Source organism: Equus caballus, chromosome 6, assembly GCF_041296265.1.
Source record: "Equus caballus isolate H_3958 breed thoroughbred chromosome 6, TB-T2T, whole genome shotgun sequence".
Classification (NCBI taxonomy): Eukaryota; Metazoa; Chordata; class Mammalia; order Perissodactyla; family Equidae; genus Equus; species Equus caballus.
Window position 1 is genome coordinate 12759945 of NC_091689.1, and position 18080 is coordinate 12778024.

The following is an 18080-nucleotide window of genomic DNA, read 5'->3' on the forward strand; positions in this document are numbered from 1 at the left end:
TACCGTAAAAGCACAAATGGAGTTATTACTCTTAAATATTGTTCCACATTTTTCAGCCTGTCTACGAAGAATAATAATTCTGTATATTCTTTTATCCTATTACAGTAGATACATGAAAAGCAGACTAAAAACCACAGTTCTGATCGAGAATAAAGTCTTTATTCCCGGGAGATTAATCTTTGATCTGCTCAAAGATCTGCCTGGTGAGCAGGGTAGGTAGAGAGGCTCCTTTTTATTTCTTCCAGTCCCTTTAACTCTCTCAAAGAGCTGATTAAAAGGAAGTTAAAAATACATTTTAGGGAATCGCCAAGTCCATAAAGTCGCATCTACTTAAGCCACCACACAATAGGAGCAAAGACAGATTCAAAGCATGATTTTTCTTCGGAAAGACAAAGGCTCTTGAACCAGGGGGCTCCTTGAGGGGTCGTGGGTTGTATCATTTTTAAACCTGTAACTCCATGAGAACATACATTTGGGTTCAGCACATAGTATTTTCCAGTCTGACTGCCTTGAAAATCAAGCCCACACTCGGATAAATAGATTCAAATGGCACAAAAGTGTTTATGTAAAATCACAAGGTCAAGTTCTACCTCACCTGCCACATCAGCGCTTTTAAAATGAGGTCTTCTCTAAGATTGCTCAAAAAACACCCTAATCATCCCCAAACAGCTAAATTAAAGCAATTTAACCATCTTTAAGTTGTCAAATGATATACAGGGAGTCTTCAATTAATCAATTAAGAAAACACAGAGTTCAGCATATGTTACAAATTAAGCCCAAGGCCTGATTTCTTTTAAACTCTGAACAAATAATAAGTTTGAGGAAATGTGATTTTCTAGTCACTCCTTGGGCTGCTCATACGATTTCATATTTGGTAAATCTCCAAACATTTCTGTTACCTACAGCAAGGAATACTTTTTTCCTAGTCTGACAGTACCTTCAGGGGCTACAGACAAAAAGGTATAATTCTGGAAGCCTGAGTGGTTTCCATAACATAAGATGTTAGTCCGAAAGGGCGAGGAAAGGATTGGTCGTCAGGGCCATGTCCTGTTATCACATAAAGAGCTTCCTTGCAGCCCAGGCTCCTGAACTCTGCCCCCTTCGCTCCTGCTGCAGAAAGAAGGCTTTCTCCTTTGGTAACAAAGAGGGAGCACAGGAGATTTTTACTGAACTGATTATCTAAACTGAAAGGCAGAGAAACCAGCTTCTTTTTACAGAGAATTAGATGGGCTAACAAATAATTAGATGGAAAAATAAAAATTTCCATCCTCTTCTACCATCGAGGGAAGGAATCTTGGACAGTTTCAAGGGTCCGTGACAAGGATGACTTTCAGACTGATTTCGTCACAGGCAGATTTTTATCCCGGGAGGAAGGCCACTGCATGACCTCTGCACCAGCCCCTAAATGAGCAATGTCTCTCCAGAAGCCAGATGGCTGGTTTCTACTTGCAGATGTTTTCTGTTTTACTCAAGGCACCACTCGTGCTGTTATCTTTTCACTGTGAGCATCAAAATTATTTTTGTGACCTCTGTGCCACCATGAAGGCTAAAACCTATCAAACTCTGAAGAGCAGGAGTAATCGAGACTGGACGGAGTCAATGTGGGGTCTGTGCAACACTATTTCTTAACTTAGCAAAAAAAAAAACGAAAAACACTCAAACGTTATGCATAGCCTAGAAGTCCTGAAACACAAGGTTTAAACTAACCCCAAAGAAGCACATTTCGGGGCAGAAAGGAAGAGTAGCCTATTTTTAATTCTGTTCCATGCTTCTTCATTCCCAACAGGTTTGTTTATTGATTCACTCAAACTAACATTTGGGAGACCCCTGAACACCTGCGTTCTTTCTGGGAGTGTGGAATTTTGGCACATGCTAGGCAGAGGGTGCCGACGTGACCAGCCCCTAATAAAACCCTGGGTACTGGGTCTCTCATCAGCTTCCTGGGAGACACTATTTCACACACGTGGTCATAACTCAGTGCTGGAGGAACGACACTCCCGCGTGACTCCATGGAGCGAGGACTCTGGGAAGCTTCTGCCTGCTTCCCTCTGGACTTCACTCCATACCTTTCCTTTCGCCAATTTTGTTTCGTGTCTTTTCTCTGTAATAAATCATGGTCATGAGGACAAACATGGTGGCAGTCCTCCTGGGGAATCAACAAACCTGGGGTTGGTCTTGTGGACCCCTAACACAGCAGGGCAAAGATTTTATAAGGGAAAACTAACGACTGCCAAGACTTGCAAGTAATCCAAGAGGAAAATGAAGAAGAGGCCTCACTCAAAGACAGATCTGTCAGTGACCCACAAACGGTACTGTCCTATACAGACAGGAAAGTTTTTATTTTATTTAAACACACACACTAAGTAGGGACACCTTTAGGTTTTGATGAGATTAAAGTAATCAAATGGAAAATAAACAGGAATGACAATAACAGCCAACACCTATACACTGCGTTCTCTACGCTGGGTGCTGTTCAGTGTGCCTTGTGTATATCGAGTCATCTAATTCTCACAAAGACCTGTGAGGTAGGTACTATTATCATCTCCATTTCGCAAATGAGAAAACTACGATGTTGAGATAAGAAGTCACTTGGCCCAAGGTCACGTGGCTGGGATTCTAACTCAGGCATTCTGAATCCCGAATCTGTTCTCAACCATGCTGTAAAAAGAAAATGATCATAACAAGGAAGGGCCACCCTAACAACCAAGGAATAAACGCATTCCCACGGGAGGCGGCCTGCCTCCTCACTTCTTCACTTCATTGTGTAACACAAAATAAAGAGTCTACTGTTAGGCACTGCATGACAACACGAATACAACACTTAACACCCTGGTTTTCTGTGTAAACTCCCAACTTGCAGCTACGCCAGGTTAAAAAACAAGCTATTTAAGATTGTTTCCACACACAGTACAGTTAGTAAATATACGACTTATCCTTCAAACCATCTTGATATGCTTAGAAATGTCTAAGAGGAAACGAATGTACTCAAGTAAATAGCTGGTATCACAACGAAAAAAGGGAAGATGCTATCAAACATTTTTTAAAGTTGGTTTTCTGTAATTTTTATCATTTACCAGCCTCAGTGCAACATCCTAAAATATTTTAAAACACAGGAGATCTGTCTTTTTTGACTTAGGCCAGACAAAACTGAGTTTCTTGAAGAAACCAGTCTTGGCCTTCAGGCCCCTGAAGCCCTAGCATGCAAGCACGCTCCACTCCAAACTCAAAAATGAAGACAGCGGGCCCACAGCCTTATTGACAAGGCTTTATAATAACGTTTTTACCTTTTAAAAATTCTATCCTTCAACCCATGGTCTAAATTTTGGACGCCGTCCACAGCAAAGAAGTTCAAAAAGCTAAAGTGTCTAGGGAATTAGTTCCTGCTGCCTCACCTCACCACGTTTCAGTTCTATTTTGAAAGCCGCATCTCGCTTCTGTTTCCCCCGTTAGAAAAACGACTTCTGTCGTTCAAATTCTTAAACTTACTACCAAGGTTATTTTGTTTTTACAGCTTCCTCACTAGAGACGCAGTCACGCTTCATTGATTCGAGAATATTTTTTTTAAGGTTTACAAATTTATCACTCGCCTACTTTGCAGGCTCAAATACTCTAGTTACAGAGTGCAGGCAACTTAAAGCTAAGGTTAAAAACACTACTTTAGGTTTAGCGGATGAAGGAAGTTTAAACAAAAGAGCTTAGGGTATTTATTACTCCAACAAAATATGAATGAATGCATCAAAAGAGTAACACCATTCTTGGTTAAGCCCTCACAGCACAGTCATTGCCGAAGGTTTCTGACCAGACCCCTAAGTTCACTGCCGCAATCACCACCAATGACTCCAGGTGTGATGGAATTAAGCCTTGCTATTCCACACTGGTTAAATACTCTTTGGAGGGATAATTTCTACTTAGCTCTGTCATATACAGTTTGGTTTTATTGGGAAATAGGTGAGTACATGTGAATGACTCCAAGCAAATATATCCCAGAAACTGACAAAAAAGGAGGACAAAGCGTAAACAGTATTCTCTCCCAGTAGGTCTACACACGCAAGCACAGCGACAAAGGTCTCCTTTCTTGTCTAGCAGTGGTTCTCAAAGCATGGTTCCTGGACCAGTGGCATCAGCACCAACATTACTGGGAACTCGGCAGAAACGTCAACTCTCAGACCCCACCCTAGACTGACTGAAACAGAATCTCTGGGTGGGACCCGCCCAACTGGGTTTTAACAAGGCCTGCATGCGATTGCGATGCCTGCTCAAGTTGGAGAACCACTGTCTAGAGAGACCAGGTAAACAAGTACATTAAGCCTACCAGGGTTTCTCAACCTTGACACTATCGACATTTGGGGCCAGATAATCCTTTATGTGAGGGACTGTCCTGTGCGTTATAGGAGGTTAAGCAGCATCCATGGCCTCTACCCGCTAGGTACCAATAGCACCCTCCTCCAGTCGTGACAAGCAAAATGTCTCCAGATCCTGCCAAATGTCCCTTGGGAGGGGCAAAATCACTCCTGGCTGAGAACCACTGCTCTAGAGTTTAGAAAAACGGACACTAAACTCAGGACAACCCTCACATCTTCCATTTTCCCTCTCAAAATGCTCTCAGCTTTTTCTCACTGCTTTTGGCTTTTATAAATGAATTAACTTCAGCTGGACCCTACTTTGCTAAAAGTTACTTTTCTGAGCGTTAGAGCAGAAGTTGTACAGAAAAGGTGCAAGCCGATTTTTTTTAAACCCTGAAAACTAGCAGAAAGGAAGGAAAGATGATTGAATCACAGCAAAAGGAAGAATCCTAGCCTTTTACACTTGCTGCCGGAGTAGTCAATCATTAACTGGTACGGTGTGGACTCCATTTCTCCAAAGGTGTAGAAAAACTGGGTGCATGGCAGAAAGAATTAAAGCCTCAGTGTCAGACCTGGGTTCAAATCTCAGTCCTATCATCTGCTACAGCGTCTTCTGAGCCTCAGTCTTCTAAGCTGTCAATGGCCATTGCAATAGGATGTTCCCTAACACTCCCAGCGGGGCTGGGGACAGCACCGCCAATTCAATGCATTGCTAATTCTGCAGTAAATAAACGAATATTCACACCACATGGGAGAAATAAAGATCACAGCCTCATCTGTTCAGTTTTAACACCAAATGAGTTTTCAGGCCCAACTTACATAAAAAAACCACTTTTGACTTTTAGAATGCATTGAATTTTGGAAATGTTGATAAGGGAAGGTGAATGCGTGCACCCGGTGGGGAGGTGTGAGGACTGGATGTGGCAGCATACATACGGTCCAATTCTGTACCGACACAGAGAAGGGACTTTTAAAAGGTTAGCTCCCGTCATTTCTAAAGTACAAATTCTGTCATCTGCTTGCTCTGAACTCTCCAATGGTTCCTTGGCACCTGCAAAATGAAACCCAAATTCCTAAGAGTGGTACACAAGGAAGGTCCCTCCAAAACCGGACACCGGGCTTCCCAGCTCTCAGTAGTCTCTCCTGCCACGGCCACCTACACCCCTTTTGCTCCTGTCACCTAGAAGTAACTGTGGTTCTTTACCCTTCGCTATTCCCTCCTGTCCTTTCCTCTGCCTGGAACAGGGATGTGCACCCGTCCTTCCCTCACACGGACCACTCCTTTATCCAGTGACATCTTCCCTCAGAGATTTTCCTGGAATGCTGGCTCTCGCCCAAGGACACTCGTTCCTCTGTGTCTCCCCAGCACCCTGGAGGTTGAGAGCACAAGGCCATCTCTTCACCACACCATCTCAGCCTTTTGGAAATAGGGATTTTGGTGTCAGCTGTCTTTCTATTCTGCAGGTCTAGCACAGGCCGGGCACACAGTAAGCATCCAATAAATGCTTATTTGATGAGTAAGGGTGGTCAGTGTTCTGTTTCTTCAACATGCTGGTTCCATCAGGTCGGGCGCCATAAAAATCAATGAATCAGAAGTTACATGAGGCCAGGTATTGCGGCTGTGGGTCCCTGTTGTAACCCGAAGGCCTGGCGCTCCATAAGTACAGTATTTCTAAATACATGAATGAATGAATGATTGACTGATTGATTGAAGAGTATGACACCCACTTCTGACAATATAAAAACAAACCACCACCACCAATAACCCAAAAAACCCCACAGCTATGTACTTTCATCAAATCTCATCAAGTGTGGAATCTGCTAAAAAGATTGTCCTGCCTTCAAGGAAGTCCCATGGGCCTGAAACACAAACTAGAAACCCAAGGTGCCAACTCCCACCTGGTCCAACCACCTGCCAGGGCCCTGCCGTGCCCAAGTGAAAATATGAGCTGATTGCAGGCGCCCCCACAACACTGCAGACCCAGAGCAGCTAAGTAATCATTTTCCATAAAACATTTATCAGCACTGCTCTCAGCCAGTAATCTCAAATATTCAGCAATTTACCCAATACGCATAAGTCATAAATAAAATATTTTACAAAATAAAGACAGCAAACTTTCATAAAGTGTCTGCATCTATGTTGATATCATGCAAATATCGTTATTCTGCCCTTTGCCTTTTCTTCACACTCCCATCTTCTCCCATGGCTCATGCCCCCTCGCTCTCCCACTCCCTTCCTGCTTACACACACCCACACCCAGCTACTACCAACCACTCCTCACCTTGTTTAAGGTCAGCTACATGTAAACTGGCAGGGAGAGGCCACTGCCTGCCCACAATAAACTCACTCCATAGCAAAATACAAAGGTCAAGTAGGCACTGGGGGCTTCAGGTTTTCTCTTCCCATTCAGGACAGGCCCCCAGTGTTCCTTACTTCAAAAGATATGATTACAAAAAGCTGGAGAGTGCCTTCAGCTTTAAGAGAACAGCAGTCCGTCCCATGTTCCAGAAAGCCTTTTGATTTCTGGAATATCCCCATTCAAGACCACTCATTGTATCACGGAAACAAAGTTTCACTCAATAAACATCAGTCATTTCCTCCAAATTCCCACAGGAAAGCTACTAACCTTTTAAACTTTTAGGGTTTTGAAAACGCTGAAGTTTTAAAACAAATAATCTCTCTGCAATGCAATCATACAGCCCTGGGAAGACCAGAGAGCTGGAGTGGCCAGGGGAGGGGTGGGGGGCCGCCCACAGGGGCCTCTCCAACTTCACCCATATCTCTGTGACTGACTCTCCATGGGCCTCAGTTTCCCCTTGGGTAAAATAAAAAATCCGATCACACCAGTGTCTCCCAAAGTGTAGTGGGTATTTAATGCAAGACCTTAGTTCAAGAAAAAGGCGACTTTCGGCGCAGACAGATTAACATGTTTAGCTATTACTTAAATTTTTTATGGCAAGCAATATTGATTTTTCATTAATGGTAGAAATATAAAATTTTCCTTAAAGTAAAAGCATCTAAGTCTCTGTAAAAATAAGTCTCTTTTAGAAAACAAACTATTTAGTAATTAAGAGTTGAGGTGGTCCTAGCAGCTGTGGAAAAATAACTGTTCTAGGAACCTGGGGATGTGTGAAACAGAGCTGTAAACCCAAAGTAAGGCAGAAGGAAGAGCGGAAGCCCCGGAGGTTCGTTCCAAGAAGGGAATCCCGGGCACCTGGACCGGTAACCGGCCGCCAGTCCTCCTGGCTCCCAGAGAGGGCGGCGTAGAAGCGACCGCGGAGGGCCAAGAAACCCCCCCGAGGTCGGGAAGCCTCCGAGAGCCGGGCAAAACCCCACAAAGGAGAAGCCAAGGCGGGGGGTCCCCAGCAGAAGACGGGCGGTGGGACGGAGGCTGGAAAAAACGAGGGTCCCAGACTAGAGGGGCACGTGGGGATCCCTGGTTGGAGGGGCGCGGAGGGGACGGGAGTCTCGGGTTGGAGGGGCGCAGTGGCACGGGGATCCCTGGTTGGAGGGGCGCGCAGGGGACGGGAGTCTCGGGTTGGAGGGGCGCGGTGGGACGGGGATCCCTGGCTGGAGGGGCGCGGTGGGAAGGGGATCCCTGGCTGGAGGGGCGCGGTGGGACGGGGATCCCTGGCTGGAGGGGTGAGGTGGGACGGGGGTCCCTGGCTGGAAGGGCGCGGTGGGACGGGGGTCCCTGGCTGGAGGGGCGCGGTGGGATGGGGGTCCCTGGCTGGAGGGGCGCGGTGGGAAGGGGTTCCTTGGCTGGAGAGGCACGCTGGAACGGAGGTAACAGGCTAGAGGATTACAGTGGGGGTCTCGGACTGGAGAAGCGAGGCAGGGGCGGGGTCCTGGACGGAGAAGCCCAGCAGGGGTCGAGACTGGAGGACCCGCGGGTGGGAACCGGGGGTCCCAGCGGACAGAGGGGCGCGGCGGGGGCGTCGGGCTGCGCGTCCCGGGGCCCGAGGACGCCCCCACGCGGAGAGGGACCCGGCCGCGGACCCCACGCCCCTCCATCCCGTAGCTGGCCGGCGTACGGGCCGCCCCCGCCGCGCCTCGGCCCCGCGCGCGACCGCCCGCCCTACCGGTCCTCGCTGGCCGTGATCACGCCGTCCTCCTTGGGGATGAGCAGCGCGGCCGTGACGGCGTCCTGGTGGCCCTCGATCTTGCTCAGCAGCACCGGGCGGCTGCTCTGCGGCCTGGAGTGGATCTCGGCCGCCATGATCGCGCGGCGGCGGCGGCCTCCCCGGCGGGCGGCCCATCAGCTGACGGCCGGGCGGGCGGGGACGCGCCGGTTTCGCTTCGGCTCCCGGGCCTTGGGCGCCGCGCCGCCGTAAGCTCCCGAGCGCTGCCGCCGCGGGCCGTATTGCCTGGCGAAGCCGCGCGAGTAAAATTACGTGGCCGGAAGAGGGCCACAGGGGGCGCCTGCCGAGAAGGGAGGAAAGTTACAAAGATTGAAAAGTAAAGTCAGTCACCCAGGAATGATTGGGCAGTTGGCGGGGAAGAGAATAGTCCCCCCACACCAGAGCCTCCGCAAAATAATAATACTACATTGTATCCATTTTAAGAAGCCATTGTTTGGAAGACATGCCCATTGCAGAGATGTTGAAGTGTGAAAAAGCAGGGTGCAATTTAGAATCTTTGAAAGACAGTGACACTCATTGATGGTGACTATGTACCAGGCACTATTCTAATTTCTTTACATGGATTATCTCCTTTAATAGTGATAACCTTAAGAGATGGAGAGAGAAGTGCTCTTGTATTATTCTCATTTTAGAGATGAGAAAATTAAACTATGAAGAAGTTAAATTACTTGCTTAAGGTCACATAGATATGAGAAAGAGAAAAGCAGCCCTTGACCCCCAGAAGCTTGCCTGGTCCTGTCAGCCAGGCTTCATTGTTGCCAGGAGCTGGCTGGGTGCTCAGAGCTCCTTCCTGTGGAACACAAACAGCAGACGAGGCTGCTCCATAATCATATCTAAACACAGCCAAACATGAACGCTGTCTGAACCACGAAAATGACTAAGCATCCCCCATTCTGACTAACAGGAGGGACTCCTGTTTCTTTACCAGTTACAGCTTTAGCCCCTAGTCTTCCACCCTCTAGGCAAGATTTATTAAGACGTCCAGTCGTAGAATTACACCCACTTCCTGACAGTATCCAGTCCAGAGGGAAGCCCGTCTTCCTTAAACCTTCTTTAAAATCACCTACTACAAATCTAAATCCTATAATAAGTCCTATCACCAGTGCCCCATAGTTCCCAAGATATGTCTTCTCCTTCCAACAAGCAATCAACCCAACTTGTTCGACTGCAGGTGTGTTCCTGGTGGCTTTTGGCTGGAGGACATCAGCAGCTAGTAAGTTAAAGAGTCATGATGGGGACCCAGGAAGCCGTTGACTCCAGAGACCTCCCCTGTCCAACCCACCCTTTCTCACCGCTATATTATTCTGACTCCTGGACTGCAGAATTGCACTAGAACTGTAGTGTCCACATGGCTATCCAGCACCTGAAATGTAGCTAGTCCAAACTGAGTTGTGGTATGAGTGCAAAATACACACCAGATTTTAAAGACTTTGTACAAAACAAAAAGAATGTAAGATATTTCGTTAATAATTTTTATACTGATTACACGTTGAGATGATAAAAATTAGATATATTGAGTTAAATAAGATATTATTAAAATTCATCTTACCTGTTTCTTCTTATTTTTTAATACGGGCTAACAAATTTTAAACTACATGTGTGGCTCACATAGTATTTCTTTTTTTTTTTTTTGAGGAAGATTAGCCCTGAGATAACTACTGCCAGTCCTCCTCTTTTTTGCTGAGGAAGCCTGGCCCTGAGCTAACATCTGTGCCAATCTTCCTCTACTTTATATGCGGGACACCTACCACAGCATGGCGTGCCAAGCGGTGCCATGTCCGCACCCGGGATCCAAACCGGTGAACCCCGGGCTGCCGAGAAGCAGAATGTGCGAACTTAACCGCTGCGCCACCGGGCCAGCCCCACACATAGTATTTGTATTGGACAGTGCTGCACTAGTACTTTCTTATGATGAAGTTAATAACATCCGTTCATGGAGGCATTTATTCATCTATTCAACAAACATATATTCTACACCTACTATGTGCCATATGCTGACAAGATGCATAAGACATGTTCTTGCAAGGCTGGGACAGTATAATGACTAGACGGGCTACTGAACAACTTTTTTCAAACAACAAATACTTATTGTGAGCCAGGGACCATAAATGCAGCCATGTTCCAGAGAGACAAAAATCGCTCTACCATTAGAACTCACATTCCAGTGAAGGAACCAGATAATCAACAAAATAAGTCGCTAAATTACATCGTATATTAGAAGATGTTAAGGGTTGTGAAAAAAATAAAGCGAAGAAGGGTGGTAGAGACTCTAGGGGGTGTGCCAATTTTAAATAGGCTGGTGTGGTAGATCCGGAGATACACTACACAGATCCGCCATCTCAGAAGGAAGGAACTCAGCAGACAGTCTCCAGCTTTCAGCTACCTCAGGGTCTGTCTCAGCCGCAAAAAGGCACCGTGGGTTGGCCATGCCCTTTACAGGGCAGCCCATAAAGCTCTAAATGAGACAATAATATAAAGGCCTGGCCATTTCAACCTGATACAGGACACACTGATAGGAGATTCTTGCTCGGGCACTCTCTTCTGGCTTGGATGAGGCTTTGTCAGGCCCGTGTTGCTGTTATCTTCTGCCTAATCCTGTTACATCTCCCTCCCTTCACAGCTATTGATCCCTGATAAGTACCCCGTGCATCAAACTTTGTTTCAGCATCTTCCTCCAGAGAATGCAGCCTGAGGAAAGGCCTCATGGGAAAGGTGACATTGAGCCAAGAAGGAGAGGAGGGAGTAAGCCATGTGGAAATATGGGAGAAATGCTGTCCAGAAAAGGGGAACAGCAAGTGCTAAGGGCCTGAGGTGACAGCATGCCTGGGGTTTTCTAGGAATGGCAAGGCAGCTAGTGTGGCTGGAGCTGAGTGAGTGAGGGATGAAGACAGAGGCATCACCAGAACATGTCGAGCCCTGAGGCCATGGTAAGGACTTTGATTTTTACTTTAAGTGAGATAAGAAGCCATTGGAGGGTTTTGAGCAGAAGACTGGCTTCATCTGCCTTCGGTTTTAAAAGGCAAGGGTGAAAGCAAGGTGTCAGTCAGGAGGCTAATGAAATACGGCAGTTGAGAAATGATGGTGGCTTAGAACAGAGTGCCGGTGGGAGAAGACGTCAGATTCCAGATATTTCTGGAAGGTGGAGCCAATGAGATTTGTTGAATATGGAATATGAAAGAAAGAGAAGGGTCAAAAATGACACCAGGATTTGTGGGCTGAGCAACTGGAAGAATGGAGCTGCCCTTTACGGATCTGGGGAAGACGTGGGAGGAGCAAGTTTGGAAGAGAAGACAGAGAGTTCACTTTTGGACATACGAAGCTTGAGACGCCATTAGATGTCCAAGTGCAGGTGTTAGAAGACAATTAGGTACAGGAGTTTTGTATACACGACTGAATAGTGAAGAGGTCTGGACCAAAGACAACTTTGGGATTTGAAGGCATGTACGTGGAGTATACCGCAGCCCTTGGCGGGGTCAGCACATGCTCACTGGTTGGCAGCAGAGGAAAGGGACCGCGTTATCCTTGACCTTAAAGCAGTAGAATGATCGGAGTTAAGTGAGAGGCTGTTTACAAGGGTTAGCATTCACAAATTTTAATCAGGCTTTTGACCTCATGTCCCAAGTTGCCCCACAGGCAGAGAAAATGAATCATCACCCAGAATGGCTCAATGTGTACAACAAGGTCTAGATAACTCTCACCTCACATGACTGTGGTGGACTCACCAAAAGAGAGTGTAAGTGGCCCAGTTTACTGAAAAAGCAGCTGCTCCTGTGTGATTTCTTCCAAAATGCGTGTAAAATCATACACACATCTTAGCTGCAACATATCTTGATGGCAATTTATGTGAACAAATTAAGTTATAAATTTAGTTCACCTTTATGCCACATTTGTAAAATCAATGCTTAAATATAAAATGATTTTTTTAAGCATATAGATGGTACTTACAGCCACATGAGAGTACATGAAGTCCAGCAGGGGCTGGGGGAAGAGTGTAAATAAAGAAGAGACACAAGGAAACACGAACATGTAGACGTCTACAAGAGGAGGAGGAATCAGAAGGGACACTGAGAAGGAGCCACTATAAGGCAGGAAGAAATGGATACAGTATGTGTTGTCCTGAAGGCAAGAAAGCAGATATTGTTCTGAGAAGAAGGGAGTGGTTAACTGTGTCAAATGCTGCAGATTAGCCAAATGAGATGACTGGAAGTTTCCATGGAATGGCAGGGGCAAAGGCGATAATAGTAGAAGGTCGTTAATAGAGTTTCTCGGAACTGATGGACCATAGGTACACAGACAGAATTGATTTCTGAGCTGCCTTGTTGAGTTGGAAGGTGGACTCTATTAATAAAGTTCTACTATTGACTGCCAGCTCTGTGAGCTTGGGCAAGCCACTTAACCCTACCCATGGAAAGAAAGCGACCTTTAGAGTCAGAAAGCTTTGCCCTTTACCAGCAGAGAAATCTTTGGCAAGCCCATTAGTGTCTTTACCTGTTTGCATCTCTAAGGTGAGAATCATAGTATTACCTTTGATGGGTGGTATAGGAAGCAGAGATTATGCATGGTAGCTGTTATTGTTAATTCATGTTCCTTACCTTGGACCTGATCATCTCTAAACAACTGTCAGGCTATCACTTTCTCTGATTCTAAATACCTATGTCTTATGCTAGAGTTTCTCAAGGGGATATTTTATAGTTTTATTATAATAATGATAATAAATATTATTATTTGTTCTTTTAACAAAGAGTTCCTGCTTTGAACATTTGGATCAACTAAGGTATGTCAGCTTAACTGGTCAGCGTTCTAATTTGGTGTTGACTTTCTACTCTTCACCTTGCTGAAACTTTAAATGTAATTACCATGCTAGTCATTTGCCTGTTTGCCATCAGATCCACTCGCCCTCTACCTTTCTCCTGCTCATTCTATATTACAGGAGGCTGACTTCTGCAAACTACATTTTCCAGATTCCCTTGCCAACTTGCTTCCAGAAAAGTTTGTACAATGGGAGGCAGTGGTGGGAGATTGGAGGGCAGGAGGAAAGGAGAAACCAGGGTTTTTCTCCTCCTTTCTCTCTGCTTAGAGAGGGTGTCTCCTCCGCTGCTCTAGTTCCCACTGGATGTAACTTCCCTCTTCTGTTTCAGTTGTCAGCAGGCAGTCTCTGCTGGGGTTCCAGATCCCACTGGGCTTCCGTCCTGCGGTTGCTAAGGTTGCTAATCTCTAGGTTACCCCATGGTAACCTCTTTGGCTTTTCAGTTCTTCTAACAGCTTTGTAACTAGTTCCTTTTATTAAATTCTTTTCATTGAACCAGCTGGTGTGGGTTCTGTTTGCTCAATTGGACCCTGACTAGTACAACAAATAGCATCATGAGGACTATATGTAGAACTCACTGGAACTATGACATGATATAGTTAAATTATAATGCAATATTAACTAATTGAGTATTTTTAAAAATAGATATCAACAATATGACCAATATAAATGATAGTCTCATAGAGAGTCACTTATTCACATGCAATATCCAGATTCTTTAATTTACAACTTTTAATGGCTCTAATCTGATTGACTCTAATCAAAAGGAGGTACTTTTCTAAAAAACTTTATCAGCATCTTTCAGCAGACGTTGTTATATATACCTAATCAATGTTTAGCTGTTCAAAACATGTTAAATCTGTGGAGTAGACTGAAAATGGGATCTACATGATTTCTTGTTTTTAGATAAGCTTCATCTCCTTAGACTTTGCCAGAAGCTCTGGAGACATCGTTTCATCTCAGAGAGGAAAAAAGACTGGATGATCCTTTCCAGTAGTTGTTCCAGGAGTTCATTTAAGCTGTTCTCTGGGTTTTACCCACGCTGACACTGTAGGCCAGCATAATAATCCGATTGCTAAAAGTTCAAACCACTTCTATAATGTTTTATTTATTGAAAAAAAACAAAAACATTACCAAAGCTCATATAAGTTAAAATAGTACATTAGAATTGTTGATATATATTTAATATTAATATTATTAACCTCCTATAATTCCAGGCCCAGATTGCTTCACTGATGTGTTCTACCAAATATTTAAGGTGGGAATAGCATCTCTCTTTACATAAACTCTAATAGTGAATACGAAAAGAAGAGAAGAAATATTTCTCAACTCTTTTTATGAAATCAGCACCACTTGATATCAAAACTTGACAAGGTCAGGATAATAAAAGTAGAAGCCAATCTTATTCATCAACTTAGAAGCAAAAATCCTAAACAAATATCAGTCAGCAAAATTCAATGCTATAAAGAGGCTGTTACATCAAGAGCCAAGTAGGGCGTATTTCAGGAATTCAGAATGGCTTGCTATTTGAAAATCTATAAATGTAGTTCATTATGTTAACAGAATAATGATACTAAAATGATGTAATTCTCTCAAAGAAAAAACAAAAGCAGGGATTGAAGTTTCAGGACTCTAACCATATAGTCTAATATCTTTATTTTTATCACCCTTTAAAATATTTCCCTTCACAAAATATGTCCTCTCTCTCGCTCAGATCCAAGCTTTGCTCAGTTTAGCTGAATCATGAGGAAACATTTATGTAAAGTGGAGATCCCGCCCTTAAAATCTTCTACCCAAGATTTCTCAAACTTGTTTCTCAAAAGTGTCTCTAGCAACAAGAAACAGAATCTGTACCTACAGAGATTAAAGGGTGGGGCCATGTCTACTTTCTAGAGCTAACATATGCTGCCAATCATCCTCTTTTTGCTTGAGGAAGGTTGTCGCTGAGCTAACATCCGTGCCAATCTTCCTCTATTTTATGTGGGATGCCACCACAGTGTGGCTTGACAAGTGGTGCTAGGTCCACACCCGGGATCCGAACCTGGAAACCCCAGGCAGCCAAAGCAGAGAGTGCGAACTTGACCACTACACCACTGGGCTGGCCCCTTCTCCATCCTTTTTGTGTCTAGCAATATCCCCTGCATCTATCTAGACCCACCATTCTGAGGCCTTCTCCTAAGTCTCATGAGTATAGAACATTTTTTATCTTGTCATTTTGATCAAATTGATTTGATGTCACATATATTAGTTATCTATTGCTGTATAACAAATTACCCCCAAAACTTAGTGGCTTAAAGCCACAAACATTTATCATTTCATACAGTTCTTGAGGGTCAGGAATTGGGAAGCAGTTCAGCTGGGTGATTCTGGCTCAGGCTCTCTCACGAGGTTACAGTCAAGATGTTAGCCAGGGCTGCAGTCATCTGAAGGTTTGACTGGGGCTGGAGGACCTGCTTTTAAGATGACTCAGCCACGTGGCTATCAGCAGGAATCCTGAGTTCCTCAGTGGCTGTTGGCAGAAGGCCTCAGTTACTCACCACCTAGGGCCTTTTCACTGTTTCTTGAGCATCATCACAACAGGGCATCTAGCTTCCCCATGAGAGAGTGATCCAAGAAACACAAGGCATGCAACCAAAATGGAAGCTACAACGTATTTTATCATCAAACCTGAGAAATGATATAACATCTGCATTCTATTGGTTATACAGAGCAACCCTAGTACAATGTGGGAGGGGACTATATAAAAGCGTGAATACCAGGAGGTGGGGATCATTGCGAGCCATCTTGGTGGCTGCTACCTCACCAAGGAAGTTTTGCTTCCATAATTATGAATTAAAGTGTTTATATCAGACTTACACTAACATTGATACATTTTTTTATATGATGATGTTCAAATGTCAGTGCACTAAACTTATTTCTCTTGTATACCTTTTTCTTTTTTTTTTTTTTTTTTGGTCCTGAGCTAACATCTATTGCCAGTCTTCCTCTTTTTTAAAAAATTTTCTCCCCAGAGCCCCAGTACATAGTTGTATATTCTAGTTGTAAGTCATTCTTGTTCTTCTGTGTGGCATGCCACCACAGCATGGCTTGATGAGCTGTGCACAGGTCCACACCCAGGGTCCAAACTGGCAAACCCTGGGCCACTGAAGTGGAGCACATGAACTTAATCACCTGGCCATGGGGCCAGCCCCTGATACTTTTATTTTTTTGAGCAAGACTAGCCCTGAGCTAACATCCACCACCAATCCTCCTCTTTTTGCTGAGGAAGATTGGCCTTGAGCTAACTTCTGTGTCCATCTTCCTCTATTTTATATGTGGGATACCACCACAGCATGGCTTTGATAAGTGGTGCGTGGGTCTGTGCCTGGATCTGAACCAGCAAACCCTGGGCTGCCAAAGCAGAGTGCACAAACTGAACAGCTATGCCACGGGGCCAGCCCCCTGATACATTTTTTTTCACAGAGCATTCTCTGGAGAGAACTCCATCAAGCCAATTTAATTCCTTGATCAATTTTCTATATAGCACAAGTAGCCTACTTCTAATCATTTGCATTTTCATTTTTTATTGCTTACTTAATGTATTTTCATGTCTTTTTTTCACATTTATTTCATAACTAAAATTTTATTGCTCAGTTTTACCATGTGCTTTTTGCTAATTAGTTTTACTATCATGAGTTTTGTTTTATTTTTGGGCCCATTATATCCACTAAGTCAAATTTTCCAAAGCTAAATTTTGCAGATGTAAGTTTGGTGAAGAAGACTTGATTTTCTATCTGTATTTATCTATAAACCAAACTTTTTTATTTTGAAAAATTCTAACTGTAGTTAAGTTTCATTTAATGGTAATTATTTCCTTCTCCAACTTTTCTCATGAGTTGGATTAAAGACCAATACTTGGTGGTTATTCCTTAGTTATTTTATAAGGCATTTGCAAGTCATTTCAGATAGTTCGGAATTGCTCTACTGTCCAGTCGGGTCCTGTCACAGATCTCACTGACCTTGTTCTCCTCCAGCTTTCTCTGCACAGGTTCTAACTGCCTACATCGTTGCTGAAGGAATATGTGAACAATATCCCTGGCATCAAAACACAAAGGGCTCAAGTGTTCCCCAGGGGTTAAAGTGAACCACTTCACCTCGTCTTCTGCTCGTCCTAAGGGTGACTTCATCCGCTCTTCCACCTGACCCCTGACCCACTGAAAATCAGAAAGTTGTTGACACTTTCGTGACCTTTAATCAAATTAGGGATCCCATCATGTTCAAAGAAAATTGGGTTTTTTTTTTTTTTTGAGGAAGATTAGCCCTGAGCTAACTACTGCCAATACTCCTCTTTTCGCTGAGGAAGACTGGCCCTGAGCTGACATCCGTGCCCATCTTCCTCTACTTTATATGTGGGACGCCTACCACAGCATGGCTCGCCAAGCGGTGCCATGTGCGCACCCAGGATCCCAACTGGCGAACCCCGGGCCTCCGAAGCAGAACGTGTGCACTTAACCGCTGCACCACTGGGCCAGCCCAAAAATTGGCTTCTTGAGGGAAAAAAATTATTGGCCTCTTCCCCCCTTAAAGTTTTTTGAGTCTGGGTCCTGGAACCAAGTAGTCCCCTTAATATGTGTTAACTGAATAAATGAACAAATGAATTAATCAATTTAAAAAACATGGTTAATTCCTGAGCTCCATGAGTTACACCGGTGGCAGAAATCTACTGAAACTCTATAATTTTGGTCTGTAAGCAACCCCCTTGTTGAATTCCTGAGAAACTCTTGACACACGTCATTTAACATTGTCAT

At 44.5% G+C, this 18080-nt stretch overlaps 1 protein-coding gene across 3 annotated transcripts in view; it reads right to left on the reverse strand.

Moving 5' to 3' along the window:
* Positions 1–18080, reverse strand: part of WDFY1 (WD repeat and FYVE domain containing 1) — a 60220-nt gene that overhangs the window by 40070 nt on the left and 2070 nt on the right. The window contains exons 2-3 of one of the 3 annotated variants that reach the window (XM_070269213.1): positions 9216–9276; positions 8427–8766 (exon numbers count right to left, since the gene is read on the reverse strand). In XM_070269213.1, the coding sequence (XP_070125314.1) occupies positions 8427–8563 (137 nt within the window). In that variant the 5' untranslated portion in view covers positions 8564–8766; positions 9216–9276. 3 annotated transcript variants of the gene reach the window in all.